The sequence below is a fragment of the Cucurbita moschata genome, unplaced genomic scaffold, assembly GCF_002738365.1.
Source record: "Cucurbita moschata cultivar Rifu unplaced genomic scaffold, Cmos_1.0 Cmo_Scf00017, whole genome shotgun sequence".
NCBI lineage: Eukaryota > Viridiplantae > Streptophyta > Magnoliopsida > Cucurbitales > Cucurbitaceae > Cucurbita > Cucurbita moschata.
The window spans coordinates 4,516,564-4,542,644 of NW_019268533.1; the positions used below are offsets into that span (position 1 = coordinate 4,516,564).

The 26,081-nt window shown below is 35.7% G+C and overlaps 2 protein-coding genes and 1 long non-coding RNA gene across 4 annotated transcripts in view; 1 reads left to right on the top strand and 2 right to left on the bottom strand.

The window, feature by feature from the left end:
- On the bottom strand, window positions 1-22,566 carry LOC111454857. The gene is made up of 3 exons (XR_002712511.1): window positions 22,551-22,566; window positions 19,095-19,097; window positions 1-305 (listed from the first exon to the last, which is right to left on the bottom strand). It is a non-coding gene; the product is annotated as an uncharacterized LOC111454857 (long non-coding RNA).
- LOC111454853 lies at window positions 99-14,616 on the bottom strand. 2 transcript variants are annotated; one of them, XM_023096323.1, is made up of 16 exons: window positions 14,352-14,616; window positions 14,052-14,135; window positions 13,771-13,844; window positions 13,637-13,670; window positions 13,433-13,491; window positions 12,410-12,524; window positions 12,211-12,248; window positions 7,048-7,145; window positions 6,913-6,968; window positions 6,107-6,392; window positions 5,839-5,954; window positions 5,244-5,300; window positions 3,048-3,113; window positions 2,819-2,893; window positions 879-969; window positions 99-345 (listed from the first exon to the last, which is right to left on the bottom strand). In XM_023096323.1, the coding sequence occupies exons 1-15, from the start codon at window positions 14,577-14,579 to the stop codon at window positions 907-909; spliced, it is 1,449 nt and encodes a 482-aa protein (XP_022952091.1). In that variant the 5' UTR covers window positions 14,580-14,616; the 3' UTR covers window positions 99-345; window positions 879-906. The 2 variants fall into 2 exon arrangements, with proteins under 2 accessions (XP_022952091.1, XP_022952092.1); XM_023096324.1 differs by having other exon boundaries at window positions 99-416.
- LOC111454854 overlaps window positions 20,967-26,081 on the top strand; it is a 10,940-nt gene continuing 5,825 nt past the window's right edge. Inside the window, exons 1-3 of the mRNA XM_023096325.1 lie at window positions 20,967-21,288; window positions 22,081-22,179; window positions 22,276-22,333. Of these exons, the coding sequence (XP_022952093.1) occupies window positions 21,080-21,288; window positions 22,081-22,179; window positions 22,276-22,333 (366 nt within the window). The 5' untranslated portion in view covers window positions 20,967-21,079. The remainder of the gene's footprint in view (window positions 21,289-22,080; window positions 22,180-22,275; window positions 22,334-26,081) is intronic.

Genomic DNA, 26,081 nt, shown 5'->3' on the forward strand with positions numbered 1-26,081 from the left:
TGTGATAAAATTCAGAACTCGTGATATGATTAGTAGTCCAAGTCTCCAAACCAAAGCAATCCACGCCGCACATTTTGCGGTCAGAGTTGATAACAGTCTATAACAAATTCACATGGCCACTCACATTAAAACATTTTGAACAATACACAAATGTTGGGTGATCAAACCAGGATAGCTCTTCTCTAGAAATTATAAACTTCGTATCTCACCTAATAAGTTCGATTTTAAGTCGAACACGTCTCTGTTGCACATTTCAACTTCCAAAGGAGTAAATGTTGTGGCCAAACTTGAACAGAAGCTCGAACCTCCCTGACATGCCATTCATGCCGTGTGCGAATTTTCCACCTGAACAAAGTGTTAGAAAAGCCAGCTTCGTGTTACGTTTACCGCTACAATGCGCTCACATCTTACTACTACTAAGAAAACTTCAAATCTACAATCAAACGATCCAGTCATTCTCGAGCAATGCAGTGTTTTTGTCACTTGGATGCATGGAAATATAGAACATAACTACCGGTTTTTCTAGTGAAACAAAATCTTCTCATGTGAACAAGAGAAGAGTGTTACACGGATCTCCACAATAATATGATATTGTCCACTTTGAGCATAAGTTCTCATGGCTTTACTTTTGGGTTTCCCCAAAAGGCCTCATACAAATAGAGATGTATTCCTTACTTATAAACCCATGATCATCCTCTAAATTTGCCACGGTGGGCCGGCCCAACCATGTATGTGTAAGTCTTGATCTTTAGCATGTCTTAACAAGTATCAGCTTGTCAAATTGTTTTATCTAATCGAGATTGGATTGAAGACTTTTGTTCCGTATTCAATAGAAAACTCAAATATTAGCAGTTACGAGAGAGAGGAATATAACATACCTGTTATGAACAAAACTTCTGTTCTTAATTAGTGTTCAACAGACTGTGTTGCGTTTTCATTTGATACAGGTGAAATGCCTTGTTCAATACACTGCCCAAAAAAAATGCAAACAAATCTTAAGATGGAACTATACAGACAATGTTGATGAAAACAGTCATTGCGCCAAATACAGTAAACAATACCAATAGAATAGGAAAGAACTAATCATTGCAATAAATGTTGTACCAAAGAAGACACATTACTTGCATGAATACATGTGTATAACTGAGAGTTACTGGTAGTGTTATTAAGATTCAGCCACGGATGTTGCTCAAGGTATGTGTGCACTCTTGTCATTGTTGCCTGAGAAACTCTCCATCAACTTACACTTTTGAGTATAATGACATAGGTATACACTCAATGTTGTAACTCCTTTGGTTCGGGATTGTCCTTCTTTTGTAAATTTCATACATCAATGAAATTTGTTTCTTATAAAAAAAAAAAAAGAATAGTACTTTTGATTATTTTTAAGTATTGTGTGTTCTGAAAGAAGAGTCGTACTCTAAAGGGTAACACTTTTTCTGGAGTAATCATTTGGTAGGGTATGGCTTTTTTAGAAGATCAGGATGGAAGAAAACGCACTCAATTTACGAAGGCTATTTGGAATGGTGCCATCTACTACGTATCTTGAGTAGTGAGGGAACTCCTCTTTTTGGGTCACCCTTTCCAAGGAAGCAAAGAGATACCCTGGATGAATCTTATTCGGGCTTATTTATACTCAACTTGGATGGAACGAAATCATAGGATTTTCAAATCAGAGGTAAAAACTTATCCAGTCTTCTTTGATTTCCTTGCTTTAACTTGGTGTAAAATGGATTCTCTTTTTAACTCTTATAGCTTATCTTCTCTTTTTGTCCAATTGGAGATGTTTTGGATTGGGGCTCTTCTTATCCACTTCTTTGGTAAATTTCATTCATCAATGACATTATTTCTTATCCGAACTATACCCCCCCTTGTTTCAAGGGTTGTGCTTTCCTTCTTAATTCACAAGTTTGATCATCATTACCTAGCGTTCAGTGAGACTCGCTGCCTATATTTCTTTCTGTATCATAAAATTTATAACTTTGACTAACCTCTGCTTCTAATGGTCCTCTAGTTCCATCTAACAGTTCTATCTTACCCATTCCTACAAAGATAAATTTCACCTGACGAAGCGTTCGCCTGTAACCAAAGCGTCACAACGCTCATCGAAGGAAGTTGCTTCAATTCAATTTATGTGAATTTGAATGGAGCGATGCTGGTTATACTAATGTTTCCCACCCCTATACATGTTTCCTTTTCGTCTATTTTTTATCTGAATAAAACTACTAGAGGAACACACATGATTTTTTTTTTTAATTAATAACCGAACCTTCGAACAAATCAAAGGAAAGAATACAAGGGCATAAAAGAAATGCCCACAAAAGGGTGCCAACCAGTAGGGCATATCAGAAGAATACAAAGAAAGCCCACAAGGGCGTGCTAGAAGAAGAAATGATTACGAAAACGATTACCAAAGAAACTAGGCTTTGTATTCTTCTTAGAAATATCATATGCCAGATTTAGTTCAGAGAAGGAAGCTGTAATCTACGCCAGTCAAAACAACAGTTCCTATTTGTCTCATAGGCAAAATGATTTAAATAAATAAAATTTAATCATTAGAACTAAACTAAAATACTCGAGGGATTATCTCCAGTTTAACTTTATAGATTACCTAGAGATAAACTACATCAAAATATTTTGATAATGAAATAAATACTGCCAAACAAAGCAAATAACTAACTATAAATATCATCTTAATAGTAACTTAATCCTGATTACTAAAAGCCATTGTCTCTTTGTAGCATGTCTTACCTATTTGTTTTAATAGGCATGAGTTTATATTTTTGTCTATAAATTAAAAAAAGACTAAATAGGTTACCTGCAGAATATATCCATGCAGCCAATCCAGTGTTTGTGGAAATGTAGTTGCTGATATATTAACCACTATCAAGCCCTGTGGCCAATAATTTAATGAGCATATTAACAAATGACATTGGCTAAACTTGATTACTGTTCAATAAGCCACACACCATCAGACCACTAATTCCTAATAAGAATTGCTTCAATCTGTATACAGAAAAACAACAATTGTTTAGCTGAGAACAAACCTGTGATTTGAATGAGCAAAGATAGCCCTGAATGGTCTTTAAATTAGCTATAAGCTTATTCTTATCCTGAAACAAAGAACATATCAGAAATCACAATAATAATAAAGTAAGTGATATAGAAGTGAAGGACGAGCACAAAGGAAACAAGGAAACAGCCCAGATAACAGTGATTATTATCTCATGATGAAAGAAGTCTTACTCCACCTTCCTTTCAAGATAAGATGGAACATTTGGTCCTGGGAGGAATGAGAGAATTTTTAGAGGGTTTGAGAGATGTTGGAAAAAGGTGTCAGCTCTTGCCAAATTGGAGTCCTTTATATCTTGTTAAGCCTTTAGACGTTGTTTTAGGCTTATGTTTGGGTGTTATTTTTGTATGCCCCTTTTGTATTCTTTCTCATTTATTCCCAATAAAAGCTCGGTTTCTATTAAAAACGAATAACAAACTTCATCTCAAACTCATAGTAGGGAAGGATAAGGTGGCCATTTATCATCATTAGTTTGCTAATGGTACAGTTCTTTTTTTTCTTTTTTACTGTTCTAGGAAAAATGAGTCATTTTCATTCTGAATCAAATTTTAACATTTTTAGGCCATGTTGAGTCAATAGGATTAATAGAGGCAAATTCCTTCTTATTTTATAAAAGACTGAGCATTCCTTAAGAAAAATGAAAAGATATACAGGTTACACAATTGAAATTTAAAGAAGAAAAACCAAGAAGAGCCCAACTACTCTGAGAAGAGACTCAAGTTAAGCAAAATAAGACCCAACAGATAATTACAAAAGTCTTAACAAATAAAAATTCAATGTGAGACATGAAATCTAACAACGGACCACATCTCACCCACCGATCTCTCAACTCTTCTAAAAGTTATATTCTTCTTGTTCCTCCAATGCTCCCTAACAAAAGCACACAAACACACTAACCACAACAAGCGGCCCTTTCATGAAAGGGGAGTGGGAAAAAAACTCCTCGACCATGAAACTGTCTCTTCTTAGCCAGCCCACCTAAAAGGAAATAACACCCGAAAAAGTTGATCCACGACGATCTCACAAAAGACTGGAGCCCCTTCGTGTAGTTTGGCTCCCATTTTGTTGATTTCACTGTTTTTGTATGCACGTGTACGCTTTTATTGTTTTCTCATGCTTTTAGTGTTTTCTCAGTGAGACTACCTTTTTAAAAAGAAAAAAAAAATCTAAGAAATTCTTTCATGGATGCTACTAGTAAGGGCTTTTTCATCAACTCTACATTAAAATATCTTTATTCATAGATATTTTCAAAAAATTAATATGCTGTAGCCACCTAAGTTTGACATTAAGGGGAAGAATGAGAAATTTTGTCTTCACAAATCTTTGCAAGGATTGCAATAAAATAAGGTTCAAGAGCAATGTTGGAATATTTAATCAAGCACTGAGACTTGGAATCAAGAAGAGCAAGTCTGATCTCTTAATTCCCTATCAAAAGCCAGAGAGGTATTATTTTGTCAATCTACTTATGTTGACCACATGGTCATCACTAGGTTGATATTCTATTAGGTATTTCATCTCTCAAAAAAATTGGAGATGTTAAAAGACTCATCGGACATTGAGGTAATAAGTATAAAATTGATCTTTTTCACAAAAGCACACACTTTATCTCTCAAACAATTTGGAGACGTTAAAAGACTCATCGAACACTGAGATAATAAAAAGAAAGACATGAATCTTTTTCCACAAAGGAAATACGTGCTTGACCTATCATCTAAGATGGGAAATCTAATTGCAACTCATGACGGATGGAGAACTGTTTAAAGAACCTTAGAGGTATAGAAGAACAGTTGGAAAGTTGAATTACCTAAAAGTGATACAAACAAATAGAGCTTATTCAAAAAGCATTGTGACTTGGCACATAGTAGAGTAAGAAACAGAACAAAGAACCAACCATGAACACCTACCATTTTCTCTTGATTTCAGATAGCTGACCATGCCATAAATTGTACATTCAAAGATGCTTCTATCTAAATTCATATCCAAATACGGGATTCTCTTTTATAAGGATAAATCTACAGTCTCCTATGCGATAGAAGTTTTAAACCAAATACCATGACATTAAATCCAAGTTGAGCACAAACTTCAAAAGCAAAAAGTTCTTAATCAGAAAAAGTCCCATATAATTGTATGTTCCTAATATGACCATTGAATATTTAGGGAGTATATATACCTGTACAGGACATTTGTCATTGAATGTGCGGGGGGAGATCCATTCCTCTAGTAATGCCTGAACAAGATAAGAAGTGTATAAGTTACAATGAAAACTTGCGAGAGGCTATAAACAAGGCTAAAATAAAGACCGAACACATGAGAAAATTTGTGTAAATTGTGCTTGATCCAATTCGTTGTTGCTCACCACTTCATGCTTTTGCAGAATGTTGCTCACCACAAGCTTTTGTTCCTCTTCTTTTCTTCTTTTTAAACAAGAAAACTTTTTTCCCGCTTAAACTTTGATGGATAAAAGATGTTTAATGCTGTCTATTGCTTAACCTTTTATGTTCGTACTTCTTAGTTATTTAGTTTTCAAATGTTAAACTTACGTCCTTTCTCTCTTTCAAAGTATTAAATATATACAATAGTTCCCATCCAAATATATATACACATTTTTTGAAAAATGATGTGTTCCTAGCATGAACAAAGTTATATGTTTTTACAAATTAACATGTCTAGTGGCATATGCCATGTCCATGCCATTATTATTTTGAGTCCATGTTTCTTTAGATTTTTTACAAATAAAAAAAAAATCAAAAAGAAACTAAACAAACCTTGTGATCAAATTCAGCCATTTTTAAGACTATGGGTATGATTATTGGCTCAGCACCAGATTTATCTTTCCTGACAGAACCAGATCTATTTGTCTCCTCTTTATTGGGAGTTTCATCTGAATAACATCATAAAATGCAAAATAGTTTTCTCAGGCAACCAAATCTAAATTGGTCATAAATATGAACAATAGGTCAACATTCATCAATTCCATGTGGAGGCTAAACAAAATATTGAATACATCAGCACAAATTCAGAGTTCGAATTAACCTGTAATTCCAGAGTTATTTCCTGCTACGTCCACAGATTCCAGAGAATCCAACCCTTCATTCTCTTCTTTGGTGTGCATGCATTCTTTTGAAGGAGAACACCTAATGCTGGTGCCAGTCCCTTTTGTATTTTGATGAACAACTGGACAACTACTCTCCATTTGTTTTGCACTGTTATTATCTGATGTTGCTGACAAAGGGTTGTTTTCAATATCTTTTGCTGGCATATTAGCTGGTGTCTTGCTTTCATCATCCATCAAATATATACTGGGATCCAAATGTATTCCCTAAATTTTTTATAAAGCAAACCAAATTCATATAAAAAAGACTATTCCCCGAAGATAATGTTATTAGAGAAAAGAAGTAGAAGAAGGAACTATTTGTTATCTAAGTGAAATTCAATTCATTAAGAAACAATATGTTCATTAGTTTATTTATTAACTATACGACTTATTCTTTCATCTGTTAAATATCTATGACAAATGAAACTACTGCATGCATGCTGCTTCAAAAAAATTCATACACCTCACTCATTTTTCTCTCTTTTTTTTCTTTTGTTTGTGTTAAGAAACAACCTTCACAAGTTGCAAAGGCATTAACTTTTTTTTTTTTTTCCTTAAAGGAATCAAAACGTTTCATTTTGTTGATGCTTGAGAAGTTGTGATTTGAGATGAGAGAAATACAGACAAATAAATAAGCAACTACCCTCCCCCGTTAGAATGCTAGCTAATACATTCTCAGAAATAGGACTTTCTATACCATTTGTATTAAAAGTCTAAGTTTGCATTTCTCCAAGGCAAGATTTACCTCGATTATTATAGGCTTTCCATCTTTCATAGCTTTCTTTAAGTCACCAGCCAAACCTATACAAAAAATATTGGGTAACAGAGGCCACTAACTAACAGGATAGCAACAAGCTCCACAACTGAAGGGATGACCAACCTTTACGAACAATTCTGCATTCTCTACAGAATTCAGTAATTAACTCCTCTGGGGAGCTAAAATCCCGTGCCCATACAGGAGTAGATGTCAATGGAGCACTGAAATATTTAAGGGAAAGGAATAAGCATTTCAATAGGATTCACAAAACATAGAAGTGTGGCAAAAATGGAATTCATATGCGGACCACTAATATCAAAGTAATTAATTAAAAGAAAGGATTCTGTTTCTTGTTACATCTCCACCCCAGGCAGGATACTAATGAGATAAACGGACAAAGAAATGAAGCTAAATAAATAAAAGATGAATTATGATTCGTATTAAACCCCTCACCCCACACACACCGTAAACTCTTTTTTCCCACTTTACAGCGTTTAGGAAGATTTTAGCTTCTGGATGACTTTGAGAATCTGCTTTTGATTAAATGATAGTCAAGAAAGGAATTGAAAAATCTACAGCATTGAAAATAAATTCCTTGCCATTCGGTCTTGATTTTAGAGGTAGGAATGTTAATGTTGGAAATTTTTCACGATCCAAATAAATAACCGAAGCCGAAGAACAACTTGAAGAGAGAGAGCTTTTGAAAGGAGGAACCTCTCACAATATTTATAGTGGAGATTGCACAGCCGATCTCCTAAACTTCCTCCTCAAGTTCGTAAACTTTATCCTAAAATTAAACAACTACTAACAAATTTTCCTAATTGATCTCCTACATTTTCAAATCAATATCTACTAAATAATTATCCTAAAATAATAACTTCTTTTGATAAGTCAAGCTTATTAACTCACATTCTCCTCCGTAAGATTTTTCACTCCCAGCAATTCCTGCATCTCTACAAACTTAACCCTTGCTAGGGCCTTGGTTAGAATATCAGCACGTTGCTCTCTAGTGCATAAGAACTCCACAATGATTTGTCTTTTCTCAACACACTCACAGATGAAGTGGAAGCGAGTGTCAATGTGTTTGTTGCGTCCGTGAAATACTGGATTCATCATAAGTGCAATCATGGATTTGTTATTGATGTAGAGAGTTACCGGCTTTAGTTCACTTCTAGTCACTTCGCTCAACAAATTTCTCAATCACAATGCTTGGCACAATGCCGTAGTTGCTGCATGAACTCGGCCTCACAGAAAGATAGTGTCACAGTTCGCTGCTTCTAAGATTGCCAAGAGATCAAATTCGCGTTGAGATAAAACACCATTCCTGCGGTGCTTTTTCTATCGTCAATGTCTCTAGCTAAATCACTATCGATAAAACCGACTAGTTCTTCAGGACCTCGCCCTCTTTGATACTTCAACCCATAGCTTGTGGTTCCCTTCACATAACTGAGAATGTGCTTAACCGCTTGATGATGCATCATGGTGGGCTTTTCCATGTACCTACTCATTATTCCAACAGCGTATGAAAGGTCCAGACGAGTATGAGTCAAGTACCTTAGACTTCCGATAACACGCCTATACTCAGTGGGATTCACCAAGCTTCCTTCAGCATCTTTCCCGAGTTGTAACTTTGCTTCCATGGGATACTTGGTCGGGTTGCATTCCGCCATCTTAAATTGCTGCAACGACTTCTTAGCATAGGTTGATTGCTTTAGCGTGATGCAATCTTTCCTTCGGTCCACTTCAATACCGAGGTAGTATGTGAGTAACCCGAGATCAGTCATCTCAAATTCTTTCATCATCTGCTACTTGAACTCTTTGACGCCTTCCACACTTGTGCCAGTGGCGATCAGGTCATCAACGTACACGCCAACGATGAGTGTTTTCAACCCGTCGTTTTCTTATATACACTGCTTGTTCTTGTGAGCACTTCATGAAATTTAGACTCTTTAAACTCTTGTCCAGACGTATGTTCCACACCCTTGGTGCTTGCCGTAAACCGTAGAGGGCCTTTGATAACTTGTACACTTTGTACTCTTCGGCTTTGATGATGAACCCTTCAAGTTGGACAACATACATTTCTTCTTGGAGATCACCATTTAGAAATGTTGATTTGACATCTAAGTGATGGACCTCCCACCCGTGTTGAGCTGCAAGGGTAAGAATCAACCATACAGTGTCCAGTCTAGCCACAGGCATGAAAACCTCCTCAAAATCAACTTCTTGTCGTTCCACGTATCCCTTCGCCACAAGTCTAAATTTATACTTGATGACATTTCCTTCACAATTCATCTCCAGCTTAAACACCCACTTCAAACCAATGGACTTGTGTTCGGACGGTAATTTAGTTAGTGCCCATGTCTTGTTCTTCTCAATGGCCTCAAGCTCCTTTTGTATGGCCTCCTGCCACATCGTCTCAGTCAAACCTCACAGCAGGTTGTCAACTCCTCGGCCGCGAGCAACACTAACTCATCAGGATCCAGTTCTACTTCAAGTGTATCCGCATAAATTTCAGCAAGTGAACGAAACTTCTTTGGTCCATCCTCTGTTGTGGATCCTCCTGTGATCTTGTTTGAGCTCTCTTGTTCTAGAGAGTCCATCACGCCTGTCGGTGTCACCGATGATGACATGTGTGGACTTGGTGGTGTTGCTATAGGGGCACTTTCTAAGTCTGTTGCATCTCCCTCTTCTTCCAAAGTAGTGAACTCTGTAACAGTCTGCTTGTTATCACCAACGCTACACCAATCCCACTTCTTCTCTTCTTCGAATACAACATCTCTACTTAAATGAATTTTCTCATGTTGCGGATCATACAACCTGTGTGCCTTGGTTCCATCGTCTATGCCGAAGTACACCATCTTTTGGCTTCTGTCATCAAGCTTTCTGATATATGGTTTTGCAGTCCTAACATGTGTTGTACAACCGAAGACTCTTAGGTACTCGAAGTGAGGTGTCTTACCGAACCATGCTTTGTAGGGGCTGCAAGTGTCCAGCGCCTTTATCGATAAACAATTTAGAAGATAAACCGCATGTCGTATTGTCTCGCCCAAGAAAATCGTCGGGACTTGCATGCTCTTGAGTAGGCTTCTTGCAGTGTTTATTATGGTGTGATTTCTTCGTTCGACCACACTGTTTTTGTTGTGGAGTGTATGGTGCAGTGAGTTGACGCTTGATACCTTCTCTATTGACGGAACTTGTAGACCCAGCTTAGCTATGGTATGCAAGACTTGGGCACGTGAACTTTCAGACTCTCAAAATGATGGGAGAGAAAAAGATGGCTACGAGGCTACCCAAAATCACACCCGAACCAGCTATGTGAAAGTTGCCTAGTCTCCAAACAAGCAAGGCTGTTGTTCCCAGCTCAAACCAATTTTCGTGCTGAGTGACCACTGCAACTAGTACATGCAGATTTGTGTGGCCCGATCACCCCATCATCGATTGCTGGTAATAAGTATTTTCTCTTACTTGTTGACGATTACAGTCGTTGGATGTGGGTATACATGATACCAAATGTTGGAAATTGCCCACGACCAAAATATGTCAAACAAATAACTTAAGCTTTTTTTTTTCTTTTTTTCTTTTTTTTTTGTAGTAGCAGTAGAAATAACATAACATACATCTCATGAGTATTCAGAGTGAGTGGAGATTGCACAACTGACCTCCTAAACTTCCTCCTCAAGTTCCTAAACTTTCTCCTAAAATTAAGCAACTACTAATAAATCTTCCTAATCGTTCTCCTAAACTTTCAAATCAATAACTACTAAATAATTATCCTAAAATTGCTTTAGGTTAGGGAATTTTATTTTGTAACAGCTTAGTACAAGACAAAGAAATAGAGAAGGAAAACTTGTAGTCCTATACTCTGTTATAAGACAAAGAAATAGAGAAGGAAAACTTGTAGTCCTATACTCTGTTATATACTAAAGATAATTCGAAGAGGTTTGTAAAGAAGGAATAAGATGGATTCACATTAGTTAGGTCAATCATACATAGCCTGAAACTATTGCAGAAGAAAAGGTCGTCGTTGCAACAAAGAGTTCGGGTAAATCTAAATCATGAGTCCTAATGGTTTCACTGTTGATTTTTCAAGAAATTATGAAAGCTTATAAAGTCAGCAGTTGAAGATCTTTCACGAATTCTATGAAAATGATGGCTTAAATGCATCTATCAAGGAGAACCTCATTTATTTAATTCAGAAGAAAGAAAAGGCTAGAGGTGTGGAATATTGTAGGTCAACTTCTTTGGAAACTAGTAATTATAAGATATTGGCTAAAGTATTAACTGAAAGACTCGAGGAAATTATCCCTTATATTATTTCTTGAACCAAAATGCTTTTATTGAAGAAAGAAAGATCATCAACCCAGTTTTGGTGGCTAATGAAGCTATGGAAAACAATAAAAGCAGTAAGAAGATCGGTTGGTTGCTTAAATTAGAACTTGAGAAGGGACGTGATAAGAGTGGATTGGGATTTCTTCTTGGAAATCTCAAAGAAGAATGGTTTTAGGGAAAGTAGAGAAGATGGATAAAAGGTTGAGTTCATAGCACCAGATTTTCATTTTTTTCCCTCAATGATAAACCACATGGAACAATTTCTTCGTGATTACTAGTGATGTGTTGAGGAGATTGCATGAAAATGGCCTTTCTAATAGTGAATTTGAGGGACCTTTTTAATGGCAATAATGTTCTTCATATTGCTCATCTTCATTTGACGATAATACATAAATTTCAGTCTAGATAAATTTTATGATTGAAAATTTACTGATATTCAGAAACTTGTTCAGATGTGGTGTCTTTTGCAACAATAATCCTTTTTGTATCAAGGTGTAGAATCTTTGTGATGCTGTAAATTAAAGGGCTAGGGTAGCTCAGCTCAGGAGAGTTCAGAAGATTGGGGATTGTAATGGTCTTAATGGCAACTTTAATGCTTTCATTAGTACTTTCATTCTAAAACTTTTAACTATTTGAATGAAAAGTTTGGTTTCTTTAAAAATAAAAAAAACAAAACTATCAAAATATTAGGTGACCGGAACTGGTTAAAGTAAAATTACTGTAAAACAAAAAGGTTAAATTAGTGTAAAACAAACAGGAGTCTGATTTCAATTTAAGGAACATTTGAGAATCACCCTTAACTACAAGCACAAAACTACGGCCAGCTATCTCATGCTTGGCAAATATACTTACTTTACAGAAGGACAACAGATTATTGCATCTATTCTAGACTACTTGAACCCTTAAGGTAATAATAATTTGTTTTATAGAAAGGAGAAAAATAAATAAATGACATACTCTGTTGATGTGCGTAGTAATTCATACACCATTTCTGTCTGCAGATGTAAAAGCTTGTTAGTAGTAGGCAGTTATACAAAGAGTTAGCACATAACTAGGTCTCAAGAGATAAAACAGGGGAAGATTTGAATATATATATATACATAGATAGATACATATAGATATAGTATGTATATACACACACACACATATGCAGGACCTGTAAGACATTTGGCAGATTAAGTCTTTGAGCAAGTTGGGTGGCAATGGTTGACTTCCCAACACAGGCAGTTCCACATACAAGAATCACCAAAGGGACCCTTTGATGGTGAAATCTAGCAAAGATTACATAGGACTTAGCAACATATAGAAGAAGTATGAAATGCCATGGTCGATTGCACCATATTTGTTGGAAAGATGATACGAGAACCCTAATGTATTGACCTAAGAAGCCTGTGATTGCAGACCCATAGCATAAATATTCCATTCAACTTAAAGGAAAAGTTAAAAGAACATTACCTTTGGTTCGAGTTCGTAGAAGCAAGAACCCAATTCCCTACTCCAAAAGGCAAAAAAAGAAAAAGAAAAAAAACTCCAAAACACTCCACAAGTTCGAACCAATCAACCTTTCTATGACATGCAAATTCTAAACTATGCACAAGATTTGTAAAAGGAGTTCAATACACAAAGCAACTGAAAAATGTCTTAACAAGACCCAATTCATTAAAATCAAGTTGTCCTCACAATGATGCACTGGAGGGCTATTTATAGCCTCCAATCAGGGGCTCTCTAAAATGGAAAAGAAATCTTCAATTCCCGACATGGAAATGTTGTGGCTTGATTTTCATCCCTTCATGATCGATGTGAGTTGGGTGCTTTCATGATCACATCAAAAATTATGGATTTCCAACCCTTTTTAGTTACTTTATCCCTTAGTATTCAAGCTTTTCCATAACACGTATTCATCAAAAGAAGAAAAAACATTCATAACCAATATTCTTACTAACAGAATAAATCAGACCAACATTAGAAGAAGAAATAAAAAATACTCTTGATAGAGTGCTTGTGATCTTATGTTCTCAAAATCGATGAAATGTGATATTGCATTATCATGCAACAGCAGTTGAAAGTGAGAACTATGGGGAAAAGTAATGGGGAAGATAGAGAGACAAGAAAATGAAGTACACATTCTGCATACACTTATTAAGCCTAATGAAGTCCACACTCAAGGAAATGTACAAACCTCGTCATCATTTTATACCGATTTATGTACTCTTCCCCATAACCACGCCGTTCCATGAGCTATAGGTACACATTACAACATAATGAAAAAGAAATAGTAATTCATCAGCTTTATATTTCTCTGCAACCTTGTTAAAGCTGTATTGTAATAAGTGAATGCAAAATTCAGCATATAAAAGCAAAACATTCAGCTGAGATCATATACCTTGAAGATATTAGCTTCCAAATCAGATTGTGAGCTACAATAATATAAAAACGAAATTAAAATTAAAAAAATAAAAATAAAAAAAAGTCCGATGTTAATATGCGAAGGAAGAGAAGACAGGAAATATGTCTCACACATCTAAAAGGCTATTATCTACGAGCAGCTTCTTGAGTTCCAATGCAATTTTAATAGCAACATGATTTGGAATCTGAAATTAGAAGAGTAGGAATTAAGATATAAATGAGAATTCAAACCAACATTACTTTTGCTCCCCAAGCAGAGACTAGAAATAAAAAAGACAATAAATTATACTCCTAACAACGATGAATGATTTCTACTGAGACATATTAAGCAAAAACTGGGCAAAAGACAGTAAGAAAGTGTTTCAAAAAATATAATTCGGATGCTCTTGTACCTTGGTTACTGTCAACATCCTGCTGAGCAAAAACCGCGACAAGACATAATAGTGATCCGCGTTATCTCCCAACCACACCTTCACCTGTCATAAAACAACACAAGCGACCACATGCAATAAAAAATCAAATAGAAATTTAAAAAAATATATATACAAGAACAATGAAGTAGAATTCCTAGGTGAATCCGAACAAGAAATCAAGAAGGAACGTGAAATCAAACTGAAATTGAGCCAATTCTTACATCTCCATCAGTTCACTCAGCAGAGAAGCAAAGAATTGAAAGGAAAAACAAAATTTACCTTGACAAAATCGTACTTGGAGGAGGTGTTACGCGAGGGCAATCTGGCAACCGGCAAAGATGACCAATCTTTGAGATTGTCATTAGATTGAGAAGAGTTACCGGCAGCGGTGATTGTTTCATCGGCGGTGCTGGTGCTGGTGCTGGTGCTGGTGCCGGTACCGGTGTCGATCTCGAGGTTTGACGTTAGCACAGAGACAGCCATCCCCTTGTCCTTCGGTTTCTTCATTTTCTTTTTCCGTGTTTTGCTTTCTATTTCAATGATATAACCACAAAATTCGGGGTATTTATACCCCACTCTCTAGGTGATTGCCATGTCACATCCAACTATATTCAACTAAGTTTTCAACTTAGGATGTGTTGGATTATTATTTTTTAAGGGTTTAACTTTTTTAAAAAAAAAAAATGCATTTTCCTCGGCTCGTTCTCTTCTTTTTTTTGTTTCATGTAATCGTGTTGGGCCGGGATGGTCCGATTTTTTCCACACTGAACTTGTACCCAACCCGAATCGAATCGAATCCTAAAATCACAACTCACCCCAACTTTTATACTTGGATCATCACTCATTATTTGTTGCAATCTATCATTAGCTACCACCAATGTCAGAGGTCGAAAATCACCCTCAGTACCCCGATAACCATCTCCTACCATGACGGTTGGCTTGCAACAATTGGATCCTACTATCATCACCTCACCACCTACAATAAACTGTCACCACCTACCATCAACGACCACTCTCACGGCTAAATGTGGTCGGCTAATCATAGTATTTTAAATAAAATTTTAAAGTTATTAGTTGTGTTTAGTAGTAACATTTGTTTCAAAACACTTTTGAAAAAAATAATAATAAAGACCTTTTCAAAAATAATCCAAATTGTATTTAATTGGCTACAAAATATTCCTGGTTTAAGATGGATAACCCTTATTTATCAAAATTATTTAGTCCTATCATTCACATATCATAACATAACATATACATATTATATCATAGTCTTATCGATTTATAAACTATTCACACATGTCAAATATATAGCACGTGAAGAACTAATGGGTCACGTGTCAACACACAACATCAACTTCTGTCTAATTCTTGAAGAAAAGTATAGAATAAAAGAAAAGAACTAACCAAACCTTATAGTGGAGTGGGGCGAATCATTGAATAACCCACTTTCAAATCAAGTTCAGAAAGCTCACACTTTTTCATTTTACCCTAGTTTCTTTCCTTTTTTTTTTTTTTTTTAGTGATCTATGGCTTTGGCTCCAAAGTCCGCTCTCACCCTCGACCAGCTCCCAGTTACCTGAAAACTCGATAAGTAGCCTACTTACAGGCTCTTGATTGCATTCTTAAGCTAGGGTACTGTAACTCATATTGAGTTTTCAAAGACTTAGCATGTAAAACTTATCTTGATTCGTATCACATAGCCATCCTGAAAACTTTCCCTAAAGTGGCCTTTAAATCTCTCCCCGTGGTTACATGAATGGTGCAATATGATCATGACATCCTGTTGGTAACTTCTAATGCAGAGCATCGAGGAAAAAATAGGATGCCCATCCTGACATCCTTCTTATGGCACATGGTGGAGAGCATCCCACCTAAAAGAGGAATTAGGGTCTTGTAACACACCGCGTGATAGGAGAATGGTCACTTTCAGGCATGGTTCTTGGCAACTTAATTATCATAGGACATAGGGTAAGATCGTCGATGATCCTAGGGATATTCTTGGTACGTGGTTCATTCATAAACCTAGGAGATGTATGTGATACGCAAAGGTAGCCTTAAAAATTTCCTTAGATATAATTTAGGTGGTAACTATATGGTATGGACGTCTTAAAGAGGGCACCCTAACGTAGTCCGTGGACATTAAACCTTATTAATACTTTGATAGTCATGTTCAAGGTTGTGTATAAAGTTTCAAATCATTTAGGTGTTATTAAGGTCGTGAACCGTTTGTATCATGGTCGGAGGGCATTATGGTCATTTTACATCGTCTCTTGGTTTACCAACTTAATCTTGTCCAATGACTACCAAATTTCGTACATAACTTTAACATACCATATTATGCCCAATTTTAAAGTTTCATAGGTAGCGAATTTCATTTATGGGATCATTTTAAAGTCACTTGATTCTTGAGCAAAATGTTCGGTTTGAATCCTTAACTCACGGTTCCTACTGTTTTTCTTTCACAATTCATTCGTTTATACTTAACTTGAGGCTTGTATTGAATTCCAAGGGATTCCTACAAGTATTTTTTAAGAAAAAACTAAATTGACTACTTACCTCTTGTCTGGTGTCTGGAGTCTTGCTTCTCGAGCTTTTGGTACTAGATTTTTTTAAAAAAAAATTTTGGCAGCCTTCTTAAGGAGTCTAGTTTCCGAAATCCTTGAGAATTTTGTAAGAACCGACCAAAAAGAGCTCAATTTGATGAAAAATCAGGGAGAGACAGCTTTTTGAGTTGACGTGGCAAGTTCAGTTGAACCGACCACGTCATCATCATCTTACTCCTGGGAAGAAGACGCATGCGCCTTGTTGCCGCAACCTAAAAATGGCTTTTCTCCACTCATTTTAGGACATTTCTCCCCTTGATTCCTTCATGAAACATAAAAATGTAGTGCCAAAGAAGAGCTAAGGACTGATATATTACCTCTTCATGGGCTATAGCTTAAGTTATCGGTTTCCAAAGTTGGTTATGGACTTAATTTTTCGTCGGTGTCAACCGAGAGGAATTTTTTATTGGGTAGGACTTTTGAGGCACTCTTAGGCCATGTTTTCTTCACAAGAATTTTTTGTTATACTTCTCCCAAACTAGAGGAATGAACTTGGAAGAGCGTCTCTACATGGACGTAGCCGATTTCCTAGATTTCAACCCAGAACACAACGTTTGATCTTTATGGGCGACTCAATTCTAAGCGAATTAGCCCTCGACCCCTTCATTAGATAAGCTTAATTTAGTCCCCTAATAGAAACCTTAATTTTGAATAACATGGGCCATAAACAAGAATTTGAGTTTTACCCCCAAAACTTACTCAATATTGAATTTCTCCAATTAGGCACGTTCTTAGGGTTAATGTCCTTCGTTGTCTTCTATGGAAATATCCCTTGTGGGTGCAGAAATCGACTGGGATGGATCTCACATAGTGAATTTGCTTGTAGCCTGAGATTGAGTTTCTCAAGTTTTCTTCGAGCTTCTTCAATGGCGAGCAAAATTGGGAAAACAGGTTTGAGAATTTTTAGTGCTTCCTTTCTCCATCGAACTTGTGGGTAATCTTATTTAAAAGGTGTGGGATCAAGTTTGGAGAGAAAGGGTGGACTTTAGCTCATGAATTTGAACTGAACTCGAGAACTCAATACCTAGGAATGAAAAGTTTATAACTCTCGGTTGAAGGCTCGATATTGCTTGCTTTTTGATCCAAACGATTTCCTATCCTTCATAATTTATAGAAGGAGGATCCATCGCCTTTGAAACGTCTCGAATTGTCGTAATTTTACATTTGATCCTTATGGATTTTCTACGAAAAAAACAGGCTCCCATTAGGGCCTTGTAGACCTTCGTTTCAAATTCCTAACGGTTAGATGGGATGGGCTATAAATGTTCTAGATCATATTCAATTTCGAAAGAGATCTAACGGCTAGATTTTGAGATACCCGGGATAATTTACATAAAGGTACTATGGAGGATCAAATTTGGTTAGTAGGGGCAATTTCGTAATTCTTTGTATCATTAGGGGCATTTCGGTAATATGCCATTTCCAAATATTATAATATTATTTTCCTGAAAAATCTGACATTCTTTTAAAAAGCCTTTACCTCTTCTTTTTGGTCACTTTTTCCTTTGAGATTCTTTGTCTGTAAGAAATTAAAAATTGGGAAAGTTTTGTAATAATTGAAAAAATGTTTTTTTTTTTGTTTTTTTTAGGATTTATTGTATTACAATGTCTTTGTCGATCTAATTCTACTTAAATTCTCGTTAATTTTGTAAAAAATACTAGGAGATCGGTGATCAAATATCTTAAATTAGTCCCTTTGAACCCTAAACCTCAAAATCATATTCAAATGGAGGAGAATTTATAAAATAATAAAAAAAAAAAGAGTTAATCGTTGACCGTTGATCGACCTGCTGACTGGAGCCGAGTCAACTACACGAGTCAAGTCATATTCATGTTGTAGCCGAACTTCATGCATGATCGAGCCAAGTCACAGAGTTTGTTGGACTAGGCTTATAGTAGATTGTGCAAGAGACTTGAACTCTAAGCTGTTATCAATGTTGGGTTAGGCTCAAGTTGGTATTGAGTTGTTCGGGTAATGGATTATACGTTGGTCTCTAGGTTTCTTCTTGCTCGCCACTTCAACGACACTCATCGCAATAAAGTTTACTTATTTCCACAAACCTCTTTTTACCACCAAATGATCAACTTGCGACGACGACGACGATTGAAATTTGTAAATCAACGGTCTTTTCGAGTTTCGATTACTCAAAGATCTTGGGCTTGTTATGAACACACAAGTTAACTCTAAATGAAACTCTGAAATGAAATCAATGGTATTGTAACAGATAAAATTAGCAAACTCCAAAAATAAAAAATCAACGGTCCACTAATTAATTTATGATCTAATTAAATGCGTTATAATTTCTCTCATCACCACAATTATCCCACCATATTCCATGTGTATACAAACGACAACTTGCGACTTGCTCGGTAATCAATGTTGAGGTATTGGGCGACTTCTTAGGGTCTACGACAATACCTTCTCATATTAGTAATAGTAGTCGGACAAAGCTACTTCATTACAAATTTAATCTTCATAGGGTCTACGACAATACCTCCTCATATTACTACATGCTCGAAGATAACCACCTAATCACACCAAAATTCACACTTCGAAAATTTGGTAGATAGTTTTTTCTCCTAGAGTTGTCAATACTTTCCTCAGATGCACTTTATGATCTTCCTTTATCTCTAGAGTATATCAAAATACCATCTATGGACACAATTATAAACATTATCCGAGTATTACTTGAACACTATATTTATTAGCTCCATAAATATTGATGGTGCAATCGTCGATCCATATATATTAATGTTTGTACCTCTTTCGAAATGTCTTCTTGAGATATATATCTCTCTTTATTACCCTAATTGGTGATATCCCAATCGCAAGGTCATCAATTATCGAGAGTGGATACTTGTTATTAACGGTCATTTTGTTCAACTCTCTATAATCTATGTGCATGTGCATCAAGCCATCATTCTTCTTCACGAACAACATAGGTATTTCTCAAGGTCGTACGTTTGGGCGTGTGAACCCTTTATTTAATAGTTTTTTAAGCTACATTTTTCAGTTCTTTAAATTTTGTTGAAGTCATTCTGTACGGGACCTTTAAAATAGGAGTTGTTCGTTTGAGCTTGATATTAAAATCAACCTCTCGTATCGGAGGTATTCCTAGGAGATCATCAGGGAACACACCCACAAACTCTCTAACTACGGTACTAGGTTTATATCAACTTTTGCACATCTCGTGTCCATGACACTGGCCAATACACCCTCACACTCTTTAGGAGATCACACCTTTAATGCTATATTAACCTTTCTACCACTTTAGTTTAAAACCACCCAAATGTATGCCTAAATCATAAATTTCAACCCATTAAAACTCATATTCTTAAAACTAAGACAAAATTTATGGATAGTTATTTATTAGTTTAAAGACAGTAAAAATGTTGAGCATCATGGTTAAGGCAGGTCAGGTCGTGATCAAACCAACCACAGAATTTCTATTGGGCTTTTGAACAAGATGTACCTTGTTGTAATAGATACTCGAACCATCAATAGAGTAAATGTTTGACTAAAGAGAAGAAATTTGTTATAGTTGTGGCAAGGAAGGACATATCACTACAAGATATCACCGAAAGAAAATGGTAGATATAGGTTAGTTTACTAAAATATCTAAATAGGAACAGGGTCCCGTGTTTGCCACTACCCAACAAGAGGTAAAAAAAACTCTAATTTCAAGGTGAGGCACACTATTTATTTTTGGTCAATATGCTTGATCATTTTATTTGATTCTGGTTCTATATTTATATTTGCATCATTTCTTGGACGAAATCATTATAGAACTAGACTTTTGAACTGTACGTTGACTATAGGGGTGTTCATTAAACCCAAAAATTTGAACAACCCGATACCTTAGGTTCAATTTGTAGTTCTCGATCATCAAATCATATAGATATTCCAAAAAAATTTGATCAACTCAATCTATATAAGATTGAATTCAAATAAACAGAATGTTTTATACATTGAAGTTAGTTAAATGATTCATGGACTGAACTAATCCACTCGAATTTATTATTAATTAATTTTAAAAATATATTTTTGTTTACCTTACCATTATATATATATAATTATTTAAATTTTATTTAACTTCATAACTATTTTTTTATTATTTATTCTGAATCTAATTTTTTAAAAAACTATTTGAAAAGTAAAATTTTAAAATGTAGGCTTAAGTTTTTATAAAATAATTTTTTTTTACACTTATTAAAAATAAAAATTTGAATAAATAATAAAAAATTAAATCGATATTCAACCGGTGGATCAACTATTAGCCCATGTAACCTAAACGGAAGAAAGAGGGAAAATAAATAAATAAATAAATATGGCTTATCCAGTTGGGCGGTTATGGTTTGCGCCATCTTCGTCGACGGTAGGCGAGCAAGAAGAACCCCAAAGAAATGCTCCTCAAACAATTCCATTACTTCCTCTCTTCCTCCACCAAACTTCCCTTCTTCAAATCCCCAACCGATCCTAATTCGATCTCACCCTTCCGTTCTCCAAATCCCGCAAGACGATCCTTAACAGTGAGCGCCAGTCTCATCACTAACTCGGACTCCTTCGAGGTCGGACGCCTCATTGGAAGCTATGGCTTCATGAATGTCACCAGGTATCTTTCTTTTCCAATCTATGTCACTCCTGTTTTTTCGATTAGGAACTTTCATTGTGTTTTGTGACCTCCGTGCTGCCGTTTGTCGCTATGAATGAAATTTTAGCGACTAAATTCACTATTGTTGTAAAGAAATGCTTAATTTTCTTTCCTTGCTGTTAATCTTAGTTCCTGTTCTTCGATGTGTATGGAGAAAGGATTTTGAGTTTGAGTTTGAGTTTTTCATGGTTGTTGAGCCCTATGCATGAGAAAATGTTTGTTAAGAATGATGTTTTGATACCATGTTAAGAATGAAAAGCTCTGATAACATGTTAAGAATTAAGAATGATGCTCTAATGCCATGTTAAGAATGAGAAGCTCTAATAACATGTTAAGAATGAGAAGCTCTGATAACATGTTAAGAATGAGAAGCTCTGATACCATGTTAAGAATGAGAAGCTCTGATACCATGTTAAGAATGAGAAGCTCGGATAACATGTTAAGAATGAGAAGCTCTGATAACATGTTAAAAATGAGAAGCACTGATAACATGTTAAGAATGAGAAGGGTAAGTGGGATTGAAAGTCCAAGAAATATAGGTGGGAATTTCAATCCCACTTCTGTTTCTCGGACTTTCGATCCCACCTATATTTCTTGGACTTTCGATCCCACTTATATTTCTCATTCTTAATATGTTATCAGAGCTTCTCGTTCCTCCCCTCTTTTCAATTCAATATGTTGCATTTAAATTTGGTGGTTAAGTTTGGAATTTATTTGAATTTCACATTACGTGATATTTCCCAACCCCGACAGCTACTCAGGGTTTCAATCAGGGGAAGGCGTTGAATATTCTTCTGGAGATTTAGGGCAATTGAGAGTTCAAGATGTTGGAGAAGGAAGTGTAAAGATCAGGTGCTCTTTTGATGCGTATCTGTGTTCTAGGGATTGAATACAAATTTTCTTTATCCATCTCCATTACTGATACTATCTATGGCAGTTCTTCTGCAGGCTTTATGAAGGAAGAGTTTCTCAGGGTTCTCGTAAAGGAACTTCTCTTATTTTTAAGGTGATACTCTTGTGCACCTTCGTTGCTTTGATTCTTCTGGTTTATTATGGGTATCTGTCTTCATTCTGGTTTGAAATATTGGTTTAATACCTTTCCTAAAATCTATATCACCCTAACTTTAATCCTGAACTTCTCAAGGAGATTAATAAGAGGTGCCTCGATTTCGATTGGTAACTAATGGGGTATAGTTGCAAATTGACTTTCTAATGAACTACACCATTGGGATGAATTGAGTCTGGCTTTCTCTACCCCGTTCAGCCAAGCTCTAGGCTTCTTTGTTAAAAGTCTTTACTCTTGTTCTTCAATCAGAATTTAGTCTTTCAAATACCTATCAGTTTATGGTATTTCATTCTCATTTTGGAACTTGTGTTGCATTTAAATTATTAAAACATTGATCTTGAAAAGGTAGAGAGAACAACTTGATGTAAATATTTTGTAGAAACATGGACAATATTTTTGTAACTTCATCACATTTTGTTTTAAGAATTTTCATGTAACTACCTGCTTTTCAAGGTTTAAAATTACGAATCGCCACGTACACTCAAGGAACGAACAATGTTTGCAAAGACACATAAAAAATAGTTTACAAAATGACATAAACAATGTTTGAAGAATAGTGTTTTTCAATTTTCATTTGGATTATTCCTTTGGTGGAAAAACTTGTTATAAATGGCAGAGTCATCTGGTACGAAATCACGGTGGGGATCGAAAATTTTGAGCTCTAACCTCGTAGTAGAAAAATTTGATTTAACCAATTATTTTAGGGTTTGACAAGGAGTTAGTGATTTGTTGGCCATGCAAGACCTTAATCTTTCTCTCAAAGAGGTGATGCCTAGAGACATGACTGACACATACGGGAGGAAAGTAAATCAACACGATTGTGGAATTATTCGATTATTTCTTGCCAAGGATCAGAAGTATCCATTTATGGAGGTGACCCTGACGAAAGAATTATGGGATAAGTTCGAGACCCAATATATGCAGAAAAAAGAGTAGAAAATAAACTCCATTTGAAGAAGAAATTCTTCCGTTTCGACTACAAGAAAGGTACTTCAATGACTGAGCATTTGGATGACTTTAAGAAAATTATCACTGATTTTTTCAATCTCGATGTTATAATTGATGACGAAGCAACGTTATAATTGATGACAAAGACAAGACGTTGCTGCTATTGAATTTTTTGCCAGATTCTTATGTTTAGTAACCACCTTACCACATGTAGCCCATGATATTGATTTTAAGGATGAACCAAAAGGTTTATGAATCAAATAGATGAGAGATGAACCAAATAAATCGCAATACATGCATGAGAGATGCATGAACCTATCATTCATGACAACTTTCAACAATGTTCATCTTGTCAAAAGATCTCCAAACAGATAACCGGTTTGGCTGCCACCAAGTTAACATGCTACTTCTTCCCTCCAACATTGATCAGATCCAAGCAATGCCAAAACTTTTCAGCAATCACCTTTGTGAACATATCTGCAGGATTATCAGCAATTCTAATTTTCAATAAATGAGTGTCCTCTTCATTAACAATTTCTCGAACGAAATGAAATCAAACATCAATATGCTTGGTACGAGCTCGATGGACTTGGTTCTTCGACAAACAAATAGCACTTTGGCTATCACAAGACACAACATATCTACGTGTTTTTGAGAAATACCCAAGTCATCAACCAAACCATGCGTCCAAATAGCTTCTCTAAAAAGCTACAGTGACGGTTATAGGAGCTATTTGGATGCATGGTTTGGTTAATGACTTGAGTATTTCTAAAACATATGTAGATGTGTTGTGTTTTGTGATAGCCAGAGTGCTATCTGTTTGTCGAAAATCCAAGTTGATCATGCTCGTACCAAGCATATTGATGTCCGATTTTATTTTGTTCAAGAGATTGTTAATGAAGGGGACAATCATTTATTGAAAATTGAAACTTCTAATAATCCTGTGGATATGTTCATAGAGATGATTGCTCGTGAAAGATTTTGGCATTGCTTAGATCTGATCAATGTTGGACAGAAGAAGAAGAAGTAGCATGTTGACTTAGTGACAGACAAACCATTTATCTGCTTGGGGATCTTCTAACAAGGTGAAGATTGTCTTAAGTTGTCACGAAGGATAGATTCATGCATCTCCTATGCATGTATTGACATTTATTTAGTACATAACTCTCATTTATTTGGTTCATAACTCTTTTTGGTTCATCTTCAAAATTAATATCATAGACTCCTTGCATTAAGGTAATTATAAAAATTTATAGGACTCTAGCAAGAATTCAATAGCATCAACGTCTTGTCTTCATCATCAATTATAACATCAAGATTGAGCAAATCAGTGATAATTTTGTTAAAATCATCCAACTGCTCAACCATTGAGCTACCTTTCTTGTAGTCAAAATAAAAGAGTTTCTTCTCACATGGAGATTATTTTCCACTCTTTTGCATATATAAGGTCTCAAGCTTATCCCATATTCTTTCGCCATGATCACCTTCATAAATGGATTCTGATCCTTGCCAAGATAGGACCGAATAATTCCACAAGGTTGTTGATTTACTCTCCTCTATTTTGCGTCTATCATGTCTTCAAGCATCACCTCAAGAGAAACATCAAGATCTTGCATGGCTAACCAATCACTAATTTCGCCTGGCCAAACACCAAAATTATTGGTTCCATCAAATTTTTATACTTCAAGATTATAGCTCAAAATTCTCGATCCACGCCGTGATTTAGTATCAAATGACTTTGCCGTTTGTAACAAGTTATTCCACTAGAAGAATAATTAGAATGAAAATAAAAAAACACTATTCTTTCTGACAACTTACAACAATCTCCACTTTGTTAGAAGATTCCCAAGAAGATAACCGATTTTGGCATTGCTTGGATCTGATCAATGTTTTGGACGAAAGAAGTAGCATGTTGACTTGGTGGCAACCAAACCAGTTATTTTCTGACAAGGTGGAGATTGTTGTAAGTTGTCATGACGAATAGGTTCATGCATCTCCTATGCATGCATTGACATTATTTGGTTCATAACTATCATTTATTTGGTTCATAATTCTTTTGGTTCATCTTTCATTTTTATTCATATATGACATTAATGCTTCTATGCCTATATAAAGAATTGTTTTTCTCTGCCTATATAAAGAGTTGTTTAGGATGGTTGAGAGATATAGAGTTTGGTGGAGATTGTTGTAAGTTGTCATGAAGAATAGGTTCATGCATCTTCTATGCATGCATTGACATTTTTTGGTTCATAACTATAATTCATTTGGTTCATAATTCTTTTGGTTCATCTTCCATTTTTATTCATGTATGACATTAATGCTTCTATGCCTACCTAAAGAGTTATTTTTCTATGCTTATATAAAGAGTTGTTTAGGATGGTTGAGAGATATAGAGTTTGAGTGTAATTTTTTGTATTTGTTGAGTGACATTTGGGAGCAACTTTGTTGAGAGACTTTGTAGTGTGAGATATACACTTTGTAAACACTTTGATTATTGAGATTGGTTGCTACCCATGGATGTAGGGCAATTTCTTTTCTCATAACCACGTAAATCTTTGTGTCTCTTTGTTTAATTGTTGTTTGTGACTGTGTGAGTGCGATCGATCTTGCTTTCGCTTCTGTTACAACAATTGCTCATGCCCGAGAGTTGGAGTGCTGCACCCTAGACTGTGAGAGTCCAGTAGCTGAAAGCATCATTAGCTTACGCTTTGACCCGAGTAGCATGTGTGTGTGGGGGGGG

Excerpts from the sequence above, each read along its gene's own strand:
- LOC111454853 (XM_023096323.1), bottom strand. The coding sequence starts at position 14,579 with ATGAAGAAACCGAAGGACAAGGGGATGGCTGTCTCTGTGCTAACGTCA. Across the intron at positions 2,894-3,047 it reads TTTGCTCATTCAAATCACAG|GGCTTGATAGTGGTTAATAT; the intron begins GTTTGTTCTCAG and ends TATTGGCCACAG. Across the intron at positions 970-2,818 it reads TGCATGGATATATTCTGCAG|TGTATTGAACAAGGCATTTC; the intron begins GTAACCTATTTA and ends TTTTTTGGGCAG.